Consider the following 25,928-nt stretch of genomic DNA (forward strand, 5'->3'; position numbering starts at 1 on the left):
CCATTCAGTTCAAATTTTTAATAATTTCACTTGTGATTTGTATTGGACCCATGGATTATTTAGAAGTCTACTGTTTAATTTCTAAATACTTGAGGATTTCCATATATTTTTCTGTATTGATTTATAATTTAATTCCATTGTGGTTAGAGAATATGTTCAAATGAATTCAGTCCTTTTGCATTTATTGAGACCTATCCAATATGATACAGAATATGATCTATCTTGAGTATGACCTACCTTGATGAATAGTCCATGTTCGGTTGAAAAGACTGGGTGTTCTACTTTTGTTGTGTGGAGTTTTCTTTAAATGATAATTAGTTGTAGTTGATTGATAGTATTGTTCAAGTGTTGTATATTCTGATTTACGGTTTCCTCTAAAAATTTTTGAGAGAGGAATATAAAAACCCCTAGTTATAATTGTGGATTTGACTATTTCTCCTCTAATTCCATCAGTTTTTGCTTAAGTTATTTTGAAGCTCTATTACCATATGCATACGCGTATAGGATTTTTTTTTTTGATGAATTAATTCCTTTTTCACTGTGAAATCCTTCTTTAGCCATGGTAATATTCCTTGTTCCAAAATCTTTTTTATAATATTATATGTCACTTCAGCTTTTTAAACTAATGTTTTCTTGGTATACATCTTTCCTTCCTTTTATCTTTTCAGTAATGACTTTATTGAGATACACTTTATGCAACATATAATTCACCTATTTAAAATTTACAGTGGTTTTTATTATACTCACAGAATTGTGTAACTATTACCACTATTAATTTTTAAAAATATATATATTTATTTATTTTTGGCTGTGTTGGGTCTTCGTTGCTGTGCACTGGCTTTCTCTAGTTGTGGCGAGTGCGGCTACTCTTTGTTGCAGTTCGGGGACTTCTCATTGTGGTGGCTTCTCTTGTTGAGGAGCACGGGCTCTAGGCGCACAGGCTTCAGTAGTTGTGGCAGGTGGGCTCAGTAGTTGTGGCTCGCAGGCTCTAGAGTGTAGGCTCATTAGTTGTGGTGCATGGGCTTAGTTGCTCCACGCAGCATGTAGGATCTTCCCAGACCAGGGCTCGAACCTGTGTCCCCTGCATTGGCAGGTGGATTCTTAACCACTGCACCACCAGGGAAGTCCCACTATTAATTTTAGATGCACCACCTCCACCCACAAAATCCCTATACCTATTAGCATTCACTCTCCTTCCCCCCTCCTACCCCAGCCCTAGGCAACCACTAATCTACTTTTGGTCTCTATAGATTTGCCTGTTCTGGAATTTTGTAGAAATGGAATCATATAATATGTGGTCTTTTGTGTCTGACTTCTTTTACTTAGCATAATGTTTTCAAGGTTCATCCATGGTGTATCATGTATCTAAACTTCAACCCTTTTTGTTGCCAAATGATATTCCATTGTATGCATATACCACATTTTATGTATCCATCCATCAGCTGATGGTCATTTGGGATACTTGTGTGAACTTAGTGGATTTGCGCTGAAGCACCTGAATGTCTATGACAGGCATAATATTGTGGACAGAGATAATGGGAATGGGGGTAGAGTGAATCATAGATAGGACGTAATCCCTCCTATAGTTATAAAATCTCTGATTCCTCTCTCTCCCTCTCTCTCCTTCAATGAACCAGCCCCTCAAAAAAGAGTAATTCATGGATTGGACTATATTCACGGCCCAATCTCCCCAATTTAGCACCATGATGCATTCCCCACTGTTCAGACTACAGAAGAAAAAGTCCCTGAAATACCAGCCTAAATTCAATGAAAACTTTCAAATGAATAATTTCATTCAACTGAAGAATTTCCAGCAGATGAAAGAGCATAGTATGGCATCCAGGACTCTCACACCAGCTGCTGTCTGTTAACTGCTGCCAAAAACAAGGGAATGTTTCATTTGGGAGTTTTCCTTGTTCTTATTTTAAGGTAAAGCTTTACTCTTATTTACAGACTATTAGGGTTTCTAATATTGTCTTGAAGTTAACTGTGGAAGCCACTGATCCTACAGGTAGACAAAGGGCAGGACAGTGCTATCTGGTAGACTCTGTACAGGCACATCCAAGTTTGATTTCTGCTGTATATTTGGTGCTGAAGACTCCTGCTTTCTGTACAGCTGGTGCCAACACTGTGAAGGGAAAGAAATTAACTCACAGGCACAGGAGAATGAGACTCTCCAGGAGTGCTATGAGCAGAGCTGGGTTCCCACAGAGCACAACAGAGTCCTGCCCAGCTGCCCATGTGATAAACCACAGGCTGCGATTACTCATGACAGGAAAGAAAGAAGAAGAAAGAGAAGCCTGTACATTCCTTTAACTGCAGTGGCTGATAAGGGATTTTAAAAGAAGTTTCAAATCTGGGCTTCACAATTCATCCTTGCTCTTACTGGCTGGCTCAGCCTCCGCTTGCTCCTTATCTCGCCTGTAGCAGTAACTTCCAAATCAGTGTCTCATCTCTCAGGATCCTTATTTTCCTCTAGTCCTTGTTCTCTCCGACATGGAAAGACGTCAGTCCCCACTCTACCCTCCCTTAAGTCATAAATGTCATGTTTGCTTACAGATCAGAAGTGGAAAGTAAATACTAAAAGCATGCCTCCAGCTACCCCCACAAGTGCCTGCAGCTCTCCTCACTCGCATTTAGGGACCAGGCCAAGTAACAGCTGGGGGAACTGAAGGGTGTGAGACTAGAGAGTAAAGGGCCCTTTCTACGGGCATTCACATTTAAATTTAAAACAGAAAAGCGCAATAAACGAATCTCCCTGTAGACCAGATTTGCCCCTAAGCTGCCACTTTGCCACATCTGGATGTTTCCAGGGATTTCTAATACATATGTAAATATATTAATATTGTAAATATCAACATATTTAGTTATATGATACATACAGATTTTTATACAAGTAGGATTATAATATACACACTCTTTTGAACCTTGCATTTTCGTGTACATTGAAAAGCTTTACACGTTAGGCAGCCTCATAACCAGCACCTTATAGATGGATATTTAGCTTGTTTTCAGTTAAAAAGATTCTTTTTCCAAATAATGCAGCATTGTTCATCCTTGGACACATGTCAGGGAGTATACACACAGAATAAATTTGGCAAAGTGGAATTGCCGGATCAATTTTAATAGCTATTGCCAAAATGTCCTCCAAAAAAGTTGTATCTATTCAATTCTACCAACAGTGTTCCTCTGTTTAACGTTTAACTTCGTTTCTGTATGTGTCTCATTAGTTATTCCCATCAGAATAGCTGGCCTCATTTCACTGGTCTGGAGTGAACTACCCACAGAAAGTTTCTTTACTCTGTTTATTGAAGAACAGGAGGAACATAAATATGTTTTGCCTACATGTAAAGTTAATGGCCTGTGGTAAAGAATGTAGACTTTTAAGCAGCCTTCCATGTCGTTTGGCTTGGGAAACACTGAGTTAGTGTGCTAGACACCTGGCATGGGTTTGGAGGAAAAAGGTGGGCCTTCTTGGGCAGTGCCTGCCAAGTTGGATGATGGCCTCTGCCCTTCCCTCCTGATCAAGGCACACATCACTAAGTCTGTGCCCATCTGTTTCTCCTCTGCTAGGGAGGGGCTGGAGCCTGGGGGATGGGAATGTGTTTTCCCCTTCTGGAGTCCTGATTATCCCAGCTGGACTTCTGGGTGGGGCCGGAACTTCCCTTGAGTACTTGGTCACCCCTTCATAAGCTTCAGTCACTTATTCTCCCCTCCTCCATACTTTCATGTCATCTGGGTAAAAGTCTTGCTCTTTTGCCCAGTGGCTAAGGTCCCATTGCTGGGCCAGAAGCAAAAGAATGCTTGGAATAGTAAGGAAACTTTAAACGTTAGAGTTTCTAAGAAACAGAGCTTTCAGAAGTAAAAGATCTGCCAACAAATAAAACGTTTCTGCAGAAGTTAGGTGGTGTTGCTCTGGTTCCAGCAACTTACTCCTTTCTCAGTCATATGGCCTCTGGGTGCCATTTTGTTCCCTGCCCCTCTTCCTATTCCCGGGAAGATCCTCACCCCCGCCTCCTCTGGGAACTCCCAACAGACCTTTGTTCATAGATGTATTATTCACTCATCAGCTTATGTGTTTGTCTTTACCACTGAATTGGGAGCTACTGAAGTTCTTAACAACAGCAACAGTAATAGCAATAGCAATGATATGGTGCTTTCTCTGTGCCAGAAACGCTTCTCTTTACACATATTAACTCGTTTAGACTCCATACGTCCCTCATGATATCTTGGTATCCCCATCTTTGGCAAGTTTTTGAACATTCTATGGTGACTCCATTTATCAATAGATCTCTCTTCCCCCACTTATCCAGAAGGAGATTTTTTTAAAAAAAAAATCTACTTATTAATGGTTTACAATACATCAGTCCCTTAGCAAAAAAATTCATAACATTCATATCATAAGAAAAAATTATACAGAATAATAGCAGGATTGTTTCCTTATTTAGCTTGACGTCAAGGCTATTTATTTGGCCTTCAATACCATTAGTTTAAAGTAGAACACTCTATTTCCGTCTACTACAGTAGAACAGCTGTGTGTTTTTCCTTTAAAAAATAAACTCTGTAATACTTTTAAAAGATGATCTGTGATTTTTCATATATCATTTAATTCTACAAACCTTTTTGATGAATAGATAAACATGAGTAGACATATCTGCGTTCAGATCCTGGCTCCACAACTTACCACCTCTGCATCCTTGGGCAAGCTCCTTCATCTTTCAAAGCCTCAGCTTTCTCATCCGTAAAATTAGGATAATAATAGTTCTTTTATAGCATTATCATCAGAATTAAATGATATAATGTACATAAGGAGTTTAGCACAGTGTCTGGCACATAGTGATCAACAAGGGACAGAGATAGCACAGAGGGAGTGATATTTCTGTAGGAAGGCTTCAGGGAAGGCTTTCAAGAGCATGTGACAACTAAGGTGAATTTTGAGTAATGAAGTTTTTAGGTAGCCTAAGTGGGGACGAATGTATTTGGCAGGGGAAAGATGTGTAAAGGCATGGAGAATGGAAACCACACAGTGTTTTGGGAGGAACTACAATTAGCAACATTAAGTCAGATTGTGAAGTTTGGGAGAGGAGCAGGTGGTAAGAGAGAAGATTCTAGAGGAAGGGAAGGTCCAGATTTGGAAGTGTTTTGCATGACCAGTTAAAGAGCTTGAATTTAGCATTGGGAATAGGAGTTAGTACAGAGTTTGAAGACAGAAAGAGATGTGATTTGATTTGCATTTTAGAAAAATCACTTTGGGCAGGTGTGTGAATGATGAATTAGAAAGATGTGATCATGGAGACCTGGAAACCAATTAGGAGGCAGTAGTCCAAGTGAGAGATAATGAAGCCTGAACAAGGGGAAACTGTTGGGAATGGAGGGAAGCAAGATGAATCCAAGATACTTGGGAAGTAAGATGAAGAGCAGGGGGAAGGAGAGAACTTGCTGGGCTTTGTACCCAAGGCTGCTTGGCTTTTTAGCTTCATTCCATTACGCCACAGGTATTGGTAATTGAGTGTAGTAGACTGGAGTGGCTAATGATGCCATTAACCACAACAGAGAATAAAGAAAGTAGCACAGGTTCTGGGGAAGGGGGGTGGTTAGTTTGTAGTGGAGGAAGGGTAATGAATTTAACTTAGTCCTTGTGGAGTATAAGACGTGTGTAGGCCATTCATGTGAAGAGGAACAGAAGGCAGTCAAATATATGGATCTAGAGTTTGGAGTAGAGGGAAGGGCTGGAGATATAGATTTGGGAGTCTTTAGGGTGACTATGAAGTTAGGGAAATGGTTGAGATATGGAAGGCTCGCCAAAGATCTCGACATAGTTAATAACTATCTTTGGCCTTCAGTTTTACCATGTAAATGTACTCAGATTGGGCCCTATAAAAGTTTATTCGTTTATTCAGCCTCTTATTCAATGCACAGCCTGCCGTTTCATACCCTTCGCAATAGGTGGCGCTGACGCCCGGCAGGGAAAAGGCGGCAGCATAGGTTGGGCTCGGGGTCGATGGGCCGGTGCGCGGAGGTGGCGACGCTCTAGCCCAGAACCGGGTATTCGGTGGCTTGGCTGGGTCTTCCCTGGGACTGGGGTCAGACGGAGAAGCTCTGGCCGCGGGAAGCGCATGCGCAACCGGGTCCCGAAACATGGAGTCTTGTAGCCCAGGTCTTACCTGAATCAGGTAGGAAACAGGCGGGGAAGGAGTGACCCTCCACCTTTGGCCTCCTAGCCCAGCGGATGACTGGGCATGGGCACACTCGGGGTATGTGGCTAGTGTGCGTGGACTACACCAATCCTGGGGCCAAGCTTTGAGTGATAGTGGCCCGGGAGGCCGTGAGGACCGGCTGGGGCGTGCCGGATTACGCGGAGGTTGGTGGGTGGCCGCACGAGGTGTGCGCTCCACTCGAGGGCCACGCGGGCGAGGTCCTCGGTCATCGTCTCCTAGAACCTCGCGGTCGGACGAGAACACAGAAGTCCCCTAACCCTCGCCCGTGGCTTGACTCCCCACAGAGCGTTTAGTCACTCAGTCAGTCGGCTTGACCATCCCTCCAGGAAATCGGGTCTCGAGTTCCCGGGAGGCTGCGCCTTCCCGCTTCGGGACCTCATTGGTGGTTGGGAAGGTCGCAGCCACACGGGCCTGGGCGAATGTTGGGGGCACGGGGACGCGGCCACCCGGCGCCGGTGGGGAGGGGGTGTAATTTTCGCTGGGAGTTGGAGCAGCGAGTGCGGGGCTGTGCAGAGCGAGTGCTTAGAAACCGGCTGGGAACCAAGCGCTGCGGTAGTAGCGGGGGTGGGGGCTCTGGAGGGCACGGTGGGGGAGGACAGCTGAAGGTTTGCGGTGGTGATAGCAATCGAGGAAAAGCAAAACACCTGCTTCTGGGTTGAGTCATCCAGGCTGGGGGGATAATTTAATGTGGAATGTAGTTTAAAAAAAAATGAATTGTGTGCCGTAGCCCTTTCTTCCCCAGGCAGCTAGGAAATTGCTTGTCCGTCCGAAAGAAAGCTGTTTTCCTTAGAGGACTGTGATGAGCATCAGATGAGATAATATACATGAAAGGGTAAAGAGCTATAAAAATGCAAGATATGATTTTATTTCAAATCCTTCAACCTATTTATGTGTGAGTGTATAAGATGTATTCCAGGTGTGGAACAGCAGAATAGTACCAGCCTTGGGATTATGGGATGTGCCCAGTAATGCAAAGGGTGCGTAAAGATACTTTAGGGGTGCTCAGTAATACTGTAATCTCTAGAAACAGTCTCTTAGGTTTATCTTATCTGGTTAATGGGTTATTCAGCTCCCTTGCTTCTCTCCTCTCCCACTTATCTTTTGAACTTTTTTCAGCCAAAGATTTTTACCCAAAAACGAGCCTGAAGAGGAAGGAAGACACCAGTCGCCTTTTGGATATATGGGTTAAATTTGATTGAGAGGGAGGTTGATGTGATTGTATGCATAATTTCTTCAATTTGTCTTGCCCTCAGCATGAAATAGCATGTTGTACAAAGAGCTCTGGGTTGAGGGACACCCAGGAAAGATCTTGTTGTGGATCTGACCTTTCAGGGAGGGGTCACCCTGGCCAAGTTCCAGTGCCTCTCTGAGCCTTAGTTTCTGTCAGATGGGAAAAGACCTTAAAGGTCATTCATGCATTTATCCAGACCTTGCATACCTGCCGCAGGGCTACCCAACCCCTAGAGACAGCGAACTTGTCACGTCCCCAAATGGCTGAGCTACCCAGTCTCTAGACAACCCTGTTGGAAAATTCTTTATGTTGAATTGACATCTGTTTCTCTACAATTTGCACTCATTGGAGCCATACAGAATAAAATGTCTAATGCTGCTTCCACAAATATTTGAGGACTGCTAACACATTTCCCTTCTTCCACTCACTCCACAAGGGTTCTTTTCTTCCAACTAAACATGACCGGTTATTTTAAACAGGGAGGCAGTGTGGGGTAGTGGAAAGAACGCCAGCTTTGGAGCCAGACGCATCTGCGCTCAGTTCCCAGTCCCTTCACATACTAACAGTGCTCTGAGCTGCTGTATCTTTCTCTGAAATATACGGATGAAAGTACTCATCTAGCGAGTTATTATGAGAATTAGGGATAAATTGGGTGAAGATCCATGCTATAGTAGGAGCTTAAAATATGACAGCTGTTACACCTTCAGTGACATAATTTGCAATGCATTTTAGTCGGTCTTCTCTGAACAAATTCCTGTTTATGTGTCTCTTAATATCTGCTGTGCAGAACAAAATAAAACACTTTCTCACTAGCAGAATAGAGCAGGATTAGCTCATTCTGGGTGCTTCTCTAATTACAGTCTACAGTCTACAGTGGTTTTTTTTTGGAGCCATATCACATTGACTCACTGACAACTAAAATCCTGACTCGCTTTATGTGCTGCTGTTCAGTCAAGTTTCCCCCATCTTGGACTTCTTTAGCTTATTTGGATCGATAATTATGGCTCTTGCAAGTGGCAGCCCCAGTTCTGTCCTGTTGTCTCCATAAATATCCTTGTTGTCATATTATGGGTCTCAAACTGGGGTTCAAAAAAGAATGATTATTGAACCCACAGTACCAGCCCTGCTGATCTCACCACTGTTGCACATCAGCAAGCTAATAAATGCTGAGCTTTCTACCCTCATCTTTGCACAAATCTGAGGTCTTTTTATGTGGGACTGTCTGAGAATTGGAATGTGACAGGAATGTATGATAAGCTACGGGTTGAGGGAATGCTGCTGCCTGTGATGTCGGTCAAGTGTGGTGTTTGTATCCAAGAAATGAAAGGGTGCACTGAGAACCAGCCAGAGGCAGGCTTTGGATTTATGTACGGCTACATGTTTTCTCAGGCACTCCAAATGTTTTATACCTTGGGCCAGATTCTCCCCTGGTGGAGGAAGCTTCTCTCTGTAAGTCAGGCACGGTTAAAAAACTCATTAACTGTTTGGCTTCTGGGGCATTCTCTAGCATTCTCTCCCGGCTTTAGCCAAGCTGATCTCTGTTAGTATCCTCTGCGTTTTCCAGACTCCTTGCCTCTGTGCTGGGAGGTTCTTCCAAACAGGAATGCTTCCTTCGCCTAAACGAGTTACGGGTTTGAAGTCCTTCTCAACCTTGAGCCCTCCTTTTCCAAGGAGGTTTTTCCTAGCACTCTGTCCGGGAGGGTTTGTCTTGAGCATCAGACTTAGAATTCCCGTTGTCTTCAAGTGCTTCCCTTGGTCCCCTCTGCCGCCCCCCCACCCCCCAGCAGTCTCCCCTCCTGTCTACCTACTTGTTCCATGTGGGTGGACATGTTCCATGGCTTTCAGAATAAGATCCTTTGTGAGCACTCAGTCCTTTAAATACAAAACTGCCTTCATCTCGGATGCTGGTGCTTCTGGTATGGTGAGAATGAAAGTGCGGAATTGTTTGTAGGACTTATAGGTTCCATTGACAGTAAATACGAAAAACTATAATGCCAAGTTTGTTATATATTGTTGTCTTAGTTAAAATAGGAAAGTCTTTATTCTGTTGAAAGGACCGATTTAAATTTTGTTGAGTAATTATTTCAGTCCTTAAAAGGTGGTGGTTCGTTAAAATAGGTAATCTTCCACTTGTTAAGGGGAGTAATTTAAATTTCATTAAGTAACCAATTAAGGCCACAGAGGGTTTAAATCCATCGGTGGCTCCTCATTTTCTTCGGGACAAATTGTAAACTCCTTAGGTTGAAATACTCTTTCTAGCCTAATTTTTTGTCTACCAGCGCCACGGCCCAAAGGACTTGGAGTTTTCCCCAAAGGCTGTGCGGTCCTGCGCCTCCGGTGCTTTGCGAATGCCGTCCCCTCTGGTTGGAATGCTCTTTGTCTCTGGTAAATGTCTATTCATCATTCAAGACAACCCTTTCCCCCCTCCCCTTAATTACTTCCTCCCCTGTGCGCCCTCAAATTCTTGTACTTATTCATGCAGTATTTATTAGGAGTCTGCTTTGTGGCCAGCGCCGTGGCAGGCTCTGGGGATACAAAAGGTGAATAATACTTGGGCTCGGGCTTTGAGGGGCTTGCATGTTAGGGGGAGGGGGCCAACCTGTCACAAAACGCTGATAGGAAATTAAAGGGAAAATTTAAGCACCGTCAGTTCTTGTGTGTCATCCTCACCGGATGGACAGCAGCTCGCTTTGGGAGCAGGGGCCATTCCTCCTTCGTCTTTGCACCCCTGGCTCTTAGCGCTCTGGAGGTGCTAAATTAAGCATTGGTTTCATGAACCTCGGAATCGACACCAGTAGAGGTGTACCCTAGACTGCGCCACACGTTTTGGTGACACGCTCATAGATGGCGGTTTCTCCTATGTCTGACTGGTGGCCCTCAGCTCCCTGGCACACTGTGAGGTACCGGGTGGGCTCGGCTGGCCCGGCCTTTCGCCCAGATGTTCGGAATCATGCTCGCCCGCGCTCTGGGCAGTTGAGTGGCGGGGAGGCCTGGGCGGGCACGAGTGGAATAGAGGCCTGCAGCGCCCCTGCTGGAGGGAGCCGGCACCGCTCGGGCCGCCTGGCTCGCTCGCAGCCCACGCGTTTGTCAGGAATTCAATTTACAGCCAGAAAACGAACAGACACTGATTCTCTACACTTTTCTCTTCAAAGGCGTGATAGATGTCTTTTAAAGGATTGTGGATGAGGAAAAAAATCCTTCCCTCTTTTCTGTACCACTGGGGCCCTCGCATTGTGATTCAGTCTTAAATAAATGCATAAACAAAGGGAGCTTTAGTCTCATAATTCGGCCGATCATTCTTTCCGGCACAGGACGGGCTAATGCCGGGAGTGGGTGCCGCGGGAGGGCTGCGGCGGGCCTCCGGCACGCCGACCACGTCGCGCTGCCGCAGAGGAAACGTGCCCAGCGCCGCGGTGGTGGCTGACCGAGAGAGCCCAGACTTGCCCCAAGTTTTGCCCCGTTTTTTGCTCTCGAGCGGTCGTCCCTTGAATCAGCCGATTAGCTCTGCGGTAGCCCAGCCGAGCTTGTCGTTCCCTAGCCACTCGGTTGTGCCCTTGGTGGGTACCTGTAGTTAGGGACCTAGGAGGTGTTGGGCGTTCAGGGACCGCTGCTTTGGCCCGGGCACTCGAGCGGTTCAGAGCCCCCGCCTCAGCGCGGATCGCGAGCGGGATGTGAGCCGGCGCCACAGCGGAAGCCCTGGTCCCACTGCATCTGAGGTCGAGTGGCCACCCCTGGGGCTGGGGTGGGGGGGCCTATGGGTGGTCTCGGGGGAGGTGATGGAGTCTCAGGAAGTCTGTCGTGTCTTCCTGTAGTGTTAACTCGCCAGAGGAGGATTTTTGCTACAGAACCTGTGGTTCAGGGTAGGGGGCCGTGAGGGAGCAGCGGGGTGCTGGTGGGGGTCAATACCCCTGAAGGTGCCCTCCGAAGCAGCTGCTGTAGGAGGGGCGCCCCGTCCTTGCGCCCTCAGCGGGGCTGCGGGGAAGGGGGTGGCTTCGGCGGGAGGGGCACTGCAGCGCGGTGGGCGGGCCAGGGGCGGGGCGCGGGTGGGCTCTAAAAGTCGGTGCCCACTCACTCTGCGCTGCCGCGGCCACCAGCACATCCCGGCGCATCACGGCGGGCGGCGCCTCCTCTGCGGCAACCGCGCCTTGCGCATTGCCGCAGCGCACGCCCCGGTGGCCGCTCGCTGCTTGCCGCGGCCGCGCCGCCCTCGCGGGCTGTGGGCTGCGCCCAGCTGCCGGCCGACCCTGCACCGCTGCGGGCTCTGCGGCGCGCCCTTTGCTCAGGGCCGGTGTGCAGGCGGCATGGGATAAGACGCCACCATGGTGCGCCGAGATCGCCTCCGCAGGTGGGTGCGTGGTGGGAGAGGGGGTGGGGGGAGCGTGTGTGACTGGCTTGCAGACGTCGTCCCCAAATGGGGTGCGGGCCAGCGGGTGGGACTTTGTCCGTCCGAGCTGGGGCTGCCAGAGCGCGACTCCCGCAGTAGAGGGAAAATCTCCGGAGGGTGAGGGGCATGCATTCCCGTCCTCTGAGCCCGTTCTACCTGCTTGGAAGAGGATGTCTCGCCTGCACACAGTAGAATGTTCAGAACGCCTGATCTCCCTGATTTAGGATTTCTAGACCCTGGTATCTCTCTGATGCAATTTAGAATTTCTAGACCCTGGCGTCACCCCGTGCGGTTTAGAATTTCTAGACCCTGGTAGCGCCTTGGAGTGACTTAGGATTTTTAGACCCTGGTGTTACTCTGATATGGTTTACAATTTTTTTTAGACCTCGGCATCACCCTGGCATGATTGAGGATTTTTAGACCCCGGCATCGCCTTGGTGCGATTGACGGTTTTTAGATCCTGGTGTCACCCTTGCGCGATTGAGGATTTTTAGATCCCAGTACCCCCTAGGTGTGAATTAGTGTGTCTAGACCCGGTTTCACTTTGACGCGATTTAAGATTTTTAGACTCCGGTAACGCCTTGGCGCGATTAGGGTTTTTATATCCCAGCATCGCCTTGGCGCGGTTTAGGGTTTCTAGATCTGGATTTTGCCTTGGCGTGAATTAGGATTTTAACATCCGAATATCACCCTGACACGATTTAGGGTTTCTAGACCCCTGCATCGCCCTGGCACGATTTAGAATTTTGAGACCCCGGTATTGCACTGCGGTGATTTAGGATTTGAAGACCCTGGTGTCGCCGTGGCGTGAGTTACCGCATAGGTGTGACTAGAACTGGCAGTGTCTTATCACCGAGGCGTAAGTATTTTTGAGATTTCAGTAACAGGAAGCCAAGTGAGAATGATGTGACCAAACTCATAATATTACACATGAATTATTTGCATTGGTTTACAAAATAGTTCATAGTCTCACCGCGATGCTGTGAAGTGGGCAGGTTTGGTGGTATTAAATGTGTGTATTTTTCCTATTTACAAGATGAAGAAATAAAGGCTCGGAAAGGTTCATTAATTTCTGGAAGGTTTGTTACTGGGGTTTGCTGAATTTGTACTCTTGATTCTTGGCTCATCAAAGAATGGAGATTTGGGTCAAAAAATGTTTAATCTATTTTGCCTACTGACTGCCTGATTGCTTACGTACTAAAAATCCTAAAATGTTGTTGGGGGCATTTTTACTGAAGTAATTAAGACAGAAAGCGGCTTTCTGAGGGGTTGCCTCTTCGCTTTCTTAGCGTAAAAGAGAAGGAAGAGGTGCGGGGTGAGGGTGTCCCGAGCGGAGAGTGTCAGTCCTTTCCCTCACCGCCCCGCATGGTGGTCGGCGGCGGGGCGGGGGAGCCTCTCCTGCTCAGCTCCTCTCGTATGCCCTCCCCGGCTCTCTGCTGAGTCACTGCAGATACTCGGCTGCTGGAACCCGTCAATGAATGAGATGAGAAGTGTGGGGATCAGGAGTGATGAAATGCGCAGGTGAAAATGTATAAGCTTAAGTCCAGGACAGGTAGCGCTTAGAAATGATCATCTAAACCTGATACTTTTTGTCATCTCACCTTTTCAGGAGATAATGGGATGTAGCCTACTACTACTGTGGGGGGTGGATATTGCGATATAATGGTCATGTTCCGGGCATTTTTTCTAATCATTTCTTAATCTTTAATCTTTCTACCTTGGAAGGTAGAACCAAATCACTGGGTCTGTTTTATGGATATGCACTTCAGAGGGGGGAAGAAAAAAAAGACCGCCCTGGTGACACCTTAAAAATAGTCAAAAGAGCTGAGATTCTCTGTGGATGTGAAACTACAGGCTCTTATTTTTTGAAAAAAACTCTACAATAAATAAATATCTTGTGAGTTGGATTAGTTTGTTAGAGATTGTGGCCAGATTACAGGTAATATGGTAGAAGGATACAGGCACAAAGACATTTCCACCAGGGCTTTCACAATTAATTCCCCTTATTTATAGTTCTGTGTTCTTGACAATTCTTATTTTAGTTTTAGACGGTATTTCCATTCTGGCTGTTTTTAAGAGAATTTCCATTCTACTGATGGTTCTTTCCCTGGTGGCCATCAGGAGTCATAAGCTAGAAACAGAGGGAACTGTTTCTAATTCCTGTTTAGCACTTCTTGTCATTGTGGATGAATTGATCTGGACCTTCGAAGTCCTGGGCATGGGAAAGTTGGGTGTGCAAATCAGTGCTTTCCTCCCCAAAACAAAATCAGTTCTCAGATGCTCTGCTCCTCTTTTTGGGGGGATGGGAAGGAAGGGGCATCCTAAGAAATTAAATAAATGGGGGAGCTTCCTCAAGAGTCTGCTAAGAAAAGCAGAAATATAATCTGCTGTCCTGACCTCTCAAGAGATTAGATATTCAGGGTCATGATAAAGCTGCTTACGTTGGAATATACAGGGCACCTATCTTCTTACTTTCACAGACTCTTTACCCTGAGCAGTTTCTCAGCACAAATCCAGATAGTAGTAGCAAACTGGGCTTCACTGGAGTCAGAGGGTTGATAAATATTAGAAAATCAAGAGCAGCTCTCTGCTTTAGGACATGTGATGTTCCTACTTTTTTTTTTTAAAACAAACATTAGTTTTATATATATATATATATATATATATATGTAAAACATTTTACCGGTGCGGGGCTGGTGGGTAGATGGTAGAGCTTTTAGAGTAAATATGAAGGGAACCCTCCCTCCCCCCAGGAAGCCTTGATAAAAGACAATGAAGTTACTTAAGTAATTTATCTTCCTTTTACTTTATATAAAACCTCTACAGCAGGTCTTGGGAAGAGCACAAGGGAGGGGCTGTGGGGTTAAAGTGGGATGAAGTTGAGGGGGAAGATTACATATGAAAATAGTACATTTTTTTCCTTAAAATTAGAATGATGAGCAAATATGGTGATTGCCATAGCAGGCAGAGTACACTTACATTCTTGGTAAATTTTCTGCCACGGTTGACATGGAGGACAGGGTAGTCCCCACATGGTACAGAAATTCCCCACCCTGTTTTACCAGTTTGGGGCTTGTGTTAGAATCATGTACAATGTCACCCAACTGCTTACCCCGGGTTTCTGATTTCCCTACAGGATGAGGGAGTGGTGGGTCCAGGTGGGGCTGTTGGCTGTGCCCCTGCTTGCAGCCTATCTGCACATCCCGCCCCCTCAGCTTTCCCCTGCTCTTCACTCATGGAAGTCATCAGGCAAATTTTTTACCTACAAGGGACTGCGTATCTTCTACCAAGGTAAGAACAGGGCTCTTGAAACACTCTGCATGTAGAGGTCCCGTGGGTCCCTCTGAGGTACTTATTTTGCATCCATTGGTCTCTGTTGCCCCTCAGTGATGGAGGGGAAAACCCTCTTTTTCTGTGTAGTGTCCATTTGAAGGAATGGACTAATTCCCCTCATTAATTTGATAGCAGGGAAACTCAAAGAAAATTGCTGGGAGGGTGAGGGTGGTGGAATGGAGATTCCAATGTCCATAGACTGACTTGTTAGTATAATTTATTTATTTTTTCTGATTTTGACTTTTTTTTTAACATCTTTATTGGAGTATAATTGCTTTACAGTGGTGTGTTAGTTTCTGCTGTATAACAAAGTGAATCAGCTATACATATACGTATATCCCCATTATCTCCTCCCTCTTGCGTCTCCCTCCCACCCTCCCTATCCCACCCCTCTAGGTGGTCACAAAGCACCGAGCTGATCTCCCTGTGCTATGCAGCTGCTTCCCACTAGCTATCTATTTTACATTTGGTAGTGTATATGTGACCAGTATAATTTACTTTGTAGCCTGATTTGCAGTGATAGATAGTACTGGCTTTCTTTTGTGAGCGCCCCTAGTGTCAGATAATATAAACAACATCCATAGATACAGCTGCCATTGGTTCTGTTCACCCATCCCTGATTTCATTTTATTGTTTCTATAAAGATTATTTGTTATATGTATAACTAAATGTGATTTAAGTCTTATACCTTTGTCTAAGTTAATTTGCTAATAATTATTATGACTGCTACTTACCAATTAATTACCTTATGCTAGGCATTGAATTATGTTTTCAACCTTCATAATTTCGTTTAATCTTTACAACAGTACTTGGAAAGGTGCTGTTCACCTCATTTTATAGGTAAAGGGAATGAGAAACAAGATTGGAAAAGACTGCTTTTGGGCGGGGGTCAAGAGCAATAACGAAAAATGTTTGTCATAAACCGTTTTTCATTATTGCTCCTGACCTCCTCTCATTCGCTATATTCAACTAAAAGTAAGTATATAATTTTCTTTATGTTGGTCACTTAGGTTGTTTCTAGTTTTCCAATGTTTTAAATAATGTTAAAGGGAAATCTCCATGTATGTGTTAATTTTTTCCTTATTTTTTCAAATAGTACTTCGTGTAAATGAAATGATTTATTTGCATGGATTCTCAAGAATAAGACTCCTAGGCTAAAGTATATACAATTTTTCATTGCTTCTAACTAAATTATTTTTGTAAACCTTATTATCAAATTCTCATGCCAGTGGCAGTATATGAATCTATCAATTTTAATCTAATACTATTTTTTATTAGCAAGGCTACTTACCGTTTAAATATTTGGCTAATTTAAAAGATGTTTATACATTAAAAAATGTTCATGTTTATTAGCCTTTTCTTATAGTTGCTAGAATTTTGCAATAGTTGAGCATTATGCTTTTAATATTCAGTTGAGTCTCCTCTGCGGGAAATAAAATTGTTGGACAAATGGCATAAACTGAGGCACCCACTGGGTTGAGGAAGGGAATTTTTGTGAGGCCATTAATAATCAGGTACAAAGAACTTGTAGTTATTAAGTTGTGACTGTATACTTTTAACTGTGAAGCTTTACTTTTTACTGTGGAAAAGCAATTTACATATTAATGACACAGAATAAAGGGAGAAATGAGGAAATACTTCTTAAAAATCTAGGTGAAAGTAAGCAGTCTGCCGTCAAGTATTTTCATATAAAGTGAGCTATTTACGTTTCTAAAAAATTGAAGTATAGTTGATCTACAATATTATATTAGTTCAGGTGTAAAACATTAGTGATTCAATATTTTAATAGATTATACTCCATTTAAAGTTATTATAAAATATTGGCTATATTTACAATTTTTAAATATACAGAATAAAAGAAAACAGATATCAAATGGCTATTCTTACGTAAAGCAATAAGCTTGCATTTTTAAAAAAATCTGTTATTTTAATTTCATTAATTTGGTCAAGGTTTCTTGTCCTTTATACCAGATTATTTCGTTTTTTCATATCTTCAGGGTTATTTTCTTAGGACGTCGGCCTAACTGCTCTCTCTCTTCCCAGACTCTGTGGGTGTGGTTGGAAGTCCAGAGATAGTTGTGCTTTTACACGGCTTTCCAACATCCAGCTATGACTGGTACAAGGTAAGGAAATCAGACTTCTGGATCCTACTATGCCTTTAAAAATCCAAAATCGAGGATTTTGTTGTCAGCACTGGAAGACTTGCATATTTGAGTTGCTTAATAAAATAGGATTAAATGTAAAACTGTTGCTCATTTACTGTAAGGGAGTAAAAAAGTCTTTGGCAATCTGGGAGCGATCATTGCCAAGTTAAAAAATGTTGGAGTTCCTCCCTCAATGGAGATTAATTATAAGGAATAAAGCACTTTCCAGGAGGATCATTTGTGGGCCTGTGGTGGTTTCATAAGATTTTCCCTTTATCGAAGTCTGTTTATTAAGCTGAGATAGGGATGAAACTCCTTTGCTGCTGTAGGTTGGAGAAGAGGAGGGGCAGGATTAGAAAGACCAAACCATCCCTTTCCTTCTTGTAGATTTGGGAAGGTCTGACCCTCAGGTTTCATCGAGTGATTGCCCTTGATTTCCTAGGCTTTGGCTTCAGTGACAAACCGGTAAGCAGCATCTAGATGGGGCAGTGTTGCGGGATGGGGGTAGGCAAGGATGGAGGGGTCAGGCTGGCAGACACACCTGCACCCTTGACTTCACCCTGTGTATCTGGGCTCTCCTTTCCCTAGAGACCACATCACTATTCCATATTCGAGCAGGCCAGCATCGTGGAAGCTCTTTTGCGGCATCTGGGGCTCCAGAACCGTAGGATCAACCTGTTGTCTCACGACTATGGGGATATCGTTGCTCAGGAGCTGCTCTATAGGTCAGTGAAGCCATGACTTGTGTACGATTCACAGGTTTCACTCGTTTAAGATGAGAGAAGTACATTGTTCTGGGTTCTTTCTGGCCCTTTTCCCTCTTGGGAGTTTGTCTTCAGCTGCTCAGTAAGCTATGTGTTTCCCTCCCCACCTCTAGGTTCAAGCAGAATCGATCTGGTCGGCTTACCATCAAGAGTCTCTGTCTGTCGAATGGAGGTAACTGCCTTGGAGGCGGGTGCAAAGTGAGGTGTAGCCTAGAGGGCCACATTTAGATACGGCAGTGACGTCTAAATGGTAGCCTGATGGTACTGCAAACAGACCCAAGCAAAGTAGTGGATCTTTACCTCTTTCATGCCATGAACCACTTTGTGGCCTGATGAGATTTACTGACGCTTTCTCAGAGTAATATTTTTAAATACAGAAAATAAAGTAAGATTACAAAGGAAACTGATTATCTTGACGTAAGTTAATAGAAAGCTGTGTTATAGTAAGATGTGCTTTTTAAAATGTATTTAATGCATTTTCCAGCAAGATCTTGTGGTGTGTCTGGTAACAACTGTGATTAGAAGTAGTGGGGAGTGCAGATGATATTTCGCAATCTCTGCAACAACTGCAGTGGGTTCTGCAGACATTTGAGATGAAGCCACAGGTGCTTCTACTACTACTGTGGTTTGTGTCATAAACTCTCAATTCACAGTAGTGCCAAGTTTCAGTTGGAAATTAGCGAGCCCTTGATTAGACCTTTTGGAGATGTTTCTTGTTCTTTGCCTGCCATTGAGCCTGGCTTGTAAATCCATGAATATCCAGGTGCCCCCCGAACACCTTAGAATACCTTAAGGGCAGATTGGGAGAGGAGTCTGTTTGTCCCTTTATCAGTAATGCTCATGGCTTTCTCCCGTTGACTCTGGAAAAAAATGGAAACGGAAAAGCTCTAGGTGTTTTGAAGCATCTACACTTTTGAAAAATCTCTGGTTTCCTTTGCAGCCCGAATAGTTAACAACATTGTGTATTCTGAGGAATGGGTGGAAACGCTAAGGGGAGCCAGAGTCTAGTCATCAGCAGTGTGGATGACCATGACATATTTTTCCCTTCTCTCTACAGTGGGGAAAGTGATCCCAGTGGGATAGAGTTTGACCTGATAAACACAGAATTCCCTGGATAAATAATAAATGACAGTACTAAGTTTTTATTTGTAGTTTGGTTTTTGGCAGTAAAAGCCCTCAACTAATAGGGTGAATTGTCTCCGATAATGGGCCTATGTTTGGCCTAAGATTGTTGGTAAATAACTACCCTAAGTCTCTTCTCCTACAGGTATATTTCCTGAGACTCACCGTCCTCTCCTTCTCCAAAAGGTTGGTTACTCCACTGACTAGATCTTTAGTTTTTAAGGTTTATACTGATATAAATAATGCTGGTATCTTTATAACGGCCATACCTGCTCTCAAGGGCTGTAGTTAAAATCTGTTTCATCATGAACTCATGTTAATGAAGTTAATTTTTTCCTTAATAAAGGAAAAATAAAGCAGTAGAAGTGACCCCTAGATAAATAAAGGCTTATTTCTGAGAATGAGAGCAACAAATATTTGGAGAAGTACAGCTATCTAAAGAGTTGTGTCATTAGCATGATGTTTGAACAAACTGGGATCCTAGTCTAAAGTTGAATATATCAGTTAAAAGTCTTCGGGATTTAGGGAAGCGTAGAATGTAATCTTAAAGAGAATTAGAAATAGATTTGTTTTCTATGGGAGAAGAATGTGGGTAAGCAAAACAAGAAACTAAAAGCCAGTAGATTTGGCTAAAGTCCTTTTTTAGTTCCTAGTATAAAACCTTTTATCCTGGATAGTTGTTTTCTTTCTTTGGACTCTTCGATTTTTACTTTCACACCTATAGCTTCTCAAAGATGGAGGCATGCTGTCACCCATCCTCACGCGACTGATGAACTTCTTCGTATTCTCTCGAGGGTAAGTCATTGTCAAACACTGATTCACTTCAGCATGGGAGCAATGTAGTGAAAAGTTGCTGCCATTAAAGTTCTGGGCCAAATCTTAGGGTTTGACCCTTTAAAGTAAAGGTGTTGACCACTGCCAGGCAAGTAGTAGAAGGAATTCATAAACCAGTCAAGGGTCAGACATACATGACCTGAGGTTCCAATCATACTTGATGTACTGAGTTCTTCTCACACTTACCTTTCTGCTTTTTTGGACTCGTTCAGTCTCACCCCGGTCTTTGGGCCATACACCCGACCCTCTGAGAGTGAACTGTGGGACATGTGGGCAGGGATACGCAACAATGACGGGAACTTGGTTATTGACAGGTAAGAAATAACCCTTTGCTTTGGTTTCCAGAGACACTTCTTTTGGGAAGTGGGGAAAGATGTGGGATTGTGTGTTCTGTTCCTTGCTTTCATAACCACAAGGAGAGTGGTTATGACCTATGAGGCAAACCAAAAAGTCATGCTCTGTACTTTCTAAGAAGAAAGAAATTGAGAATAGAGTGAGCTCTGAGCCTAAGCCATTTGGCACCATAAGTTTGGATAAACAGCTGCAAATTCTAATGCTAATTTAGTCTGTAACTGACTGACTGGCAAATCGTCTTTGGACCTTTTGTCAATAGTAAATGTTTCAAAATGTCTCATCATAATTCTGAAAGGTGCTTAATGCCTCTCTCAAAGTACAGATTGTTTCCTTTTTCATATCTTTTCTGTAGCAACAGGGACTGAGAAGGGAGGTTTCTCTGTCTTGTACAAAGAATCCCCATGCCTTGGTTCAAATGAGAATGTAGCCACTTTCGCAGAGGGACCTAGAGATAGTGTATCCAGAACTACTTGGGGTAAAAGGCCCTGTCTCTTTGCCAGCTGGGTCAGTGTAGCTTCCAGTGTGTTAACTGGTGGCTCTGCTGGGAACTGTGAGGTCGAGGGAGCCATTGCTCCCTAAGGAATGGGACCCTTGAAGATTCATTTTAATATAAAAAACTGAAAAACAAAGCCCTCTTGTAAAATTCCCTTGTGCTTTCAAGAAACTAAATACCATTTCTAAGAGGTGATATTTGAAGTTCACAAAAATAATTGTCCTGGAGTTGGCAGGCAGAATAACTAGAATACATGAATTTGAGTTCTAAAATGCAGCTGTGACATCTTACACTGTAGGATGAGGACTCTGCCTCCATTTTATCTGTGGTCAGATGAAATGCAGAGGTTGAAGCTTTGTGCTCATGAACTTCTACACAGAATTTTAGAAGTAGATACCAATTTAGAGATCATGTAGTTCAGTCTCTTGAAGATGAGGAAAGATGTGTGTGTTAGCAACAACTTTTGAGTCACAGAGCTTGTTAGTGGTGAAGCCAAAATCAGAACTCTAGACCCAGACTTTAGTCACATGCAATCCAAAGTAACTTCCAGCCTTCCTAGATTTCATTCCCTGCTTAATAAACACAAAGAACCATTAATTCTAACATCGATAGTAGGCGTGATCACTGCCATAGCTACATGGTGGTTAACTCTGGAGGGTAACGGAAACGGGTAAATTAAGTGGGCCATTCCCAGGAATGCCAAGTTGCTTCTGGATTAAGAAAACATATTGATCGTGTTCAGTAGGTTGTGTTCCTTGTGGTTCCTGTCAGGCCTTTGCATCCCCATAGCAAAAAAAAGTTTCTTGTTTTACTCTTGCTGACCTATCTGTCCTATAGTCTCTTGCAGTACATCAATCAAAGGAAGAAGTTTAGAAGACGCTGGGTGGGAGCTCTTGCCTCTGTATCTATTCCCAGTGAGTATTTCTATATTACCTCTTTTTTCTTTTTTTAAATAAAGTTTATCTTGGGCTGCGTTGGGTCTTAGTTGCAGCACACGGGCTTCTCGTTGCAGAGCACGGGCTCTAGGCATGCAGGCTTCAGTAGTTGTGGCACAAGGGCTCAGTAGTTGTGGCTTGCGGGCTCTAGAGCGCAGGCTCACTAGTTGTGGCGCACGGGCTTAGTTGCTCTGCAGCATGTGGGATCTTCCTGCACCAGGGCTCCAACCCGTGTCCCCTGCATTGGCAGGCGGATTCTTAACCACTGCGCCACCAGAGAAGTCCCTCTATATTACCTCTTGATAGGAAAACTGAGGGACTACGGGTTAAATAACTGAGGGACTACGGGTTAAATAACTGCCGGACTTAGCAAAGATACAAGATAACTAGCTAAATTTGAATTTCAGATAAACAACAAACAAACACCTATTTAGGATAAGTATAGGCTATGCAGTATTTGAGATATACTAAAAAAAAAAAGTCATTATCTGAAGTTCAGATGTAACTGGCCATCCTTTATTTAATCTGGCAGCCAGTGACATGTGTTGAAGAGAAGTATATAAAACATTGAGATCCTGTTGCAAAGGGAGTTGGTGTCTCTGTCAGGAGTGAGAGTTAGACCAGTTTCTGTGCTGTGCATTGTCAGTAGCTGCCACATTCAATGCTGAATTGCTGGGACAGCAGGCTGTTTAGATTACTAATAAAGAGGCTATAGGTGGTCTCTGCTTATTTCTCTCTTCATTCTTACGGATTTAAAAAAGAAATTCAGTGCACTATCTCACACAGAGTATTTAGTGCTCAGGCTATCACTGGTTGATTTCAAATGTCAAGGGTCAACTGTAACTGAAGAGAGAGACTTAAAGAATGACAGTCTTCTGGATTTATAGAAATGGAATGTTGGAAGTGGGGCTTATTCCTTTTGGTCCAGGGCACGGAAGAGATGAAGGGACTGAATGATTGTTTACAGGAGAAAAGGTCTCAAATGGACTGATTTTTAGGCTTGTTCCCATATGTTCCTTGTAACCTACTTATTGAAAGAAGCTAGGTTTTCTATTATAAAAGAAATTTAAAGAAAAAAAATTTTGTTTTTGAGGGGTAGTTAATTTTACAGTGGGAATAGAAAAATGGATGTGAGAGCTATTAATAATTCATTCCTCTTCCCTTTCCTAGTTCATTTTATCTATGGGCCACTGGATCCAGTGAATCCCTATCCAGAGTTTTTGGAGCTGTACAGGTGAGTCTCCCTCAGGGGTCTTTGTTTTCTTAGTACCTCATCCTGACAGTGGTGAATAGGATTGTCTGTTGAGGCAATCTAGCCTCTGTCTCTGACCTCACTGGCTGTTCATCTAGGAAACACATAATAGAGGATGAAATGGGGAATCTTACTCTCACATAATGTAAAGCTCAAGAAATTCAGTTATACATTCTCTTGGTTTATACAGTCTGTTTTCACTATCATGGTTACTACATGTTCCGAGATGTACAGGTAAGAAACAGCTATCACGTGAACCAAGGAATGGAAGTGGATATATTTTAAGAAGTGTTTGCTTTAGTCTGATTGTAAAGCCAACTCATTGGCCTCAGCTGAGGAGACTGCATGGGGAGAAGGAACTGTGGGAAAGTGCCTTCGCAGGTTGTTCTCCTCTCTAGGTATTTATTTGGAAGGTGTCGGAATACGAGAGCTTGATTATGTCACATAAAAATGTTCCATACCTTCACATGGCCTAGTAGAAACAACCCAGTAGTAAATAGCTTACATTTAATTTTAAACAAAAATACCCTCTCTCATCTCCTCAGGTTAAGCAAGGTCTTTTGTTATCTTTACTTGGACAGTGAATTGCTGAATGGCCCACTTCTCCAAGGAGCTGGAAGTCATCCCGCTCTGACATGTGTTGTATATGTGTTATATTTTCACGTTGTTGTCTGTTGGAATATGAGCATTTAAAAACTAGTCTGTATACATCATAAATGGAATTGGCAAGTTTACCTGCCTAAGATAGATATAATTCCAAAGTAGAAGGTGAATAAGCTCTTTGTTGGTTCCTTCCAGTGTGGTATGTCCACAGGGGCGTTTACTAGGGCTGCCCACTGGCTTACATCCCTCCCCCTCCCTCCAGCCTCAAGTTCACCTACATGCTGTTCTCTTCCACTAGGAAAACGCTGCCGCGGTCCACAGTGTCGATTCTGGATGACCACATTAGCCACTATCCACAGCTAGAGGATCCCATGGGCTTCTTGAATGCATATATGGGCTTCATCAACTCCTTCTGAGCTGGAAAGAGTAGCTTCCCTGTATTACCTCCCCTATTCCCTTATCTGTTGTGTATTCCACTTAGCAAGAAACGCCCAAAAGAGGTCCTGGCCACCAAACACTATTCTCTCACAAAAGTCCACCTGACTCACACTGGTGAACAGCATATAGTAAAAAGCCAGCAGAAGCTCTAAGGGTGACCTTCTAATAGTCCACCTCCCATTCCTTTGACATCTGATCAAGTGTATGGACTTGCCTTTGTGTTATTAGGAAATTCTGATGGGCCCTTTGTGTTATTAGGAAATTCTGATGGGCACTACTACTCACTGATGCAGAAAGACAGACAGACAGACATTCTTTTGCATAAAAGTCTTTGAAACACTTCTATGGACTTTTCTGAAATATTTAGAAATGCTAATTTCTGGCCCTGGTTGGAATTATCTAAAGGTGCCACCTTCACCTCGCCTTGAATGGCTTTAATTCTCTAAGTGGCACAGCTTCAAGTGAGAATGAGTCTCCCTTGTCATAACTTTGGATTTAGTTTCATTAGCTGCTTCTAACTGTAGTCATTTTGTTAGACTTTGGTTTCAATAACACAGTATTCTAAGTATACTTTAAGACTATGATTTACCTACACGTATTATGTATGTATTTTATAAGGACACTAAACCAGCAGACAGTTACTCTAGCAGAGTAGTTTAACCTTATTAAACATGTTTCATTTCTGAGTAAATTGAAGTAAAGCCAAGCTATTTACAGAATTTCCTAAAATCACAGAACATTAAGGACAGTAGTCTCTGTGCCAGAGATTTACTGTTATTTGCTGTTAGAACTGGTCTTTCCAGCTAATAACAGTCGGACTCGTCATACCTCAGTGCTTAGAAGCATGTCCCTCCTGAGCCAGAGTGGAGAGGAGGGGATCGTTGTACAGTCCAAGTTACCAGGCTGAATATATACTGATTGCTTAACTTCTCGTTGGTTGTCCCAGAGAGGGTTCCTCATGTAGCTCAGCAATTCCTGTACTTTACAGACGGGAAAGTTCTAGAAACTTTAAGAACAAAGTCTGAAAGTTCTATGAGCAAATGGTGCTGAATACTTTTTTTTAAGCCACAGTTTCATTGTCTTAGTTAAAACAGGATTATTAAGTGGTGATTTTAAATTCTTTTTTTTATTAGCAACTTCAAGTATAACAACTGGAATAAGTGTTTATTTTCTATTAATAAAAATGAATTTTGACAAAAGTGGACTCTGGCTCCCGCTCCCCCACCACCCCTCTGGGATAAAAGCTTTCCAACATTGCCAGGAGCTTTCAGATACACAGTGAATTAAAGAATTTAATGAAGTTAGGCAGCTGGGGCATAGGATAGTATTTGATTTTCAAGATCACCCAAAGCTGTACTACCATACCAAAGCTGACCAAGTGTAATAAAAAGAAAAAGGAACAACAAAAAGACATGCACAAGGACAGACATCTGCTTGATCTGCTGGCTCAGGGCCAAACATTTAATTTGCTTTTCTGAAGTCATTCATTTTTGAAAGTATGATTCTGGGAAATTCATGCCAATAGCCTGAAAGCCCACTGACAGTGAAGGGTACATCAACTTCATCTCACCCAGTAAAAACTTATCCAACAGAAGCCAAGATAACATCTACAGGTGTTCCCTCTTTGCTTCTGACAGTCACCTGCATGGTTACCCCATCTGCTAAGGCCAGCCTGGACCTCACCAATAAATCATAGCCACCTCTGTATACACCTGAGAGGAAAAAAGTGAGGAAAACCATGTTAAGAACGCAAAACAAGCTCTGAATAATGAAATTGATCGTGCTCTGCCTGCATTTCCTTTCTATTATTTTAGTTTAGCTTT

At 43.4% G+C, this 25,928-nt stretch overlaps 2 protein-coding genes across 10 annotated transcripts in view; one reads left to right on the forward strand and one right to left on the reverse strand.

The window, feature by feature from the left end:
* Nucleotides 1–25,304, forward strand: part of MEST (mesoderm specific transcript) — a 44,209-nt gene extending 18,905 nt beyond the window's left edge. Inside the window, exons 1-12 of one of the 8 annotated variants that reach the window (XM_067747024.1) lie at nt 10,852–11,165; nt 14,970–15,124; nt 17,210–17,289; nt 17,698–17,775; nt 17,899–18,035; nt 18,188–18,246; nt 19,342–19,382; nt 19,921–19,991; nt 20,243–20,344; nt 21,715–21,791; nt 22,983–23,046; nt 23,610–23,956. In XM_067747024.1, coding sequence (XP_067603125.1) covers nt 14,971–15,124; nt 17,210–17,289; nt 17,698–17,775; nt 17,899–18,035; nt 18,188–18,246; nt 19,342–19,382; nt 19,921–19,991; nt 20,243–20,344; nt 21,715–21,791; nt 22,983–23,046; nt 23,610–23,757 — 1,011 coding nt within the window. In that variant the 5' untranslated portion in view covers nt 10,852–11,165; nt 14,970 and the 3' untranslated portion in view covers nt 23,758–23,956. The other 7 variants (XM_067747020.1, XM_067747026.1, XM_067747023.1 and 4 more) reach the window with 7 other exon arrangements.
* Nucleotides 25,305–25,534: 230 nt separating this feature from the next.
* The window catches only part of COPG2 (COPI coat complex subunit gamma 2), a 129,682-nt gene continuing 129,288 nt past the window's right edge, over nt 25,535–25,928 (reverse strand). For both annotated transcript variants that reach the window (XM_067747017.1, XM_067747018.1), the window contains exon 24: nt 25,535–25,817. In XM_067747017.1, the coding sequence (XP_067603118.1) occupies nt 25,687–25,817 (131 nt within the window). In that variant the 3' untranslated portion in view covers nt 25,535–25,686. The remainder of the gene's footprint in view (nt 25,818–25,928) is intronic.

Source organism: Pseudorca crassidens, chromosome 8, assembly GCF_039906515.1.
Source record: "Pseudorca crassidens isolate mPseCra1 chromosome 8, mPseCra1.hap1, whole genome shotgun sequence".
In the NCBI taxonomy this organism is placed as follows: domain Eukaryota; kingdom Metazoa; phylum Chordata; class Mammalia; order Artiodactyla; family Delphinidae; genus Pseudorca; species Pseudorca crassidens.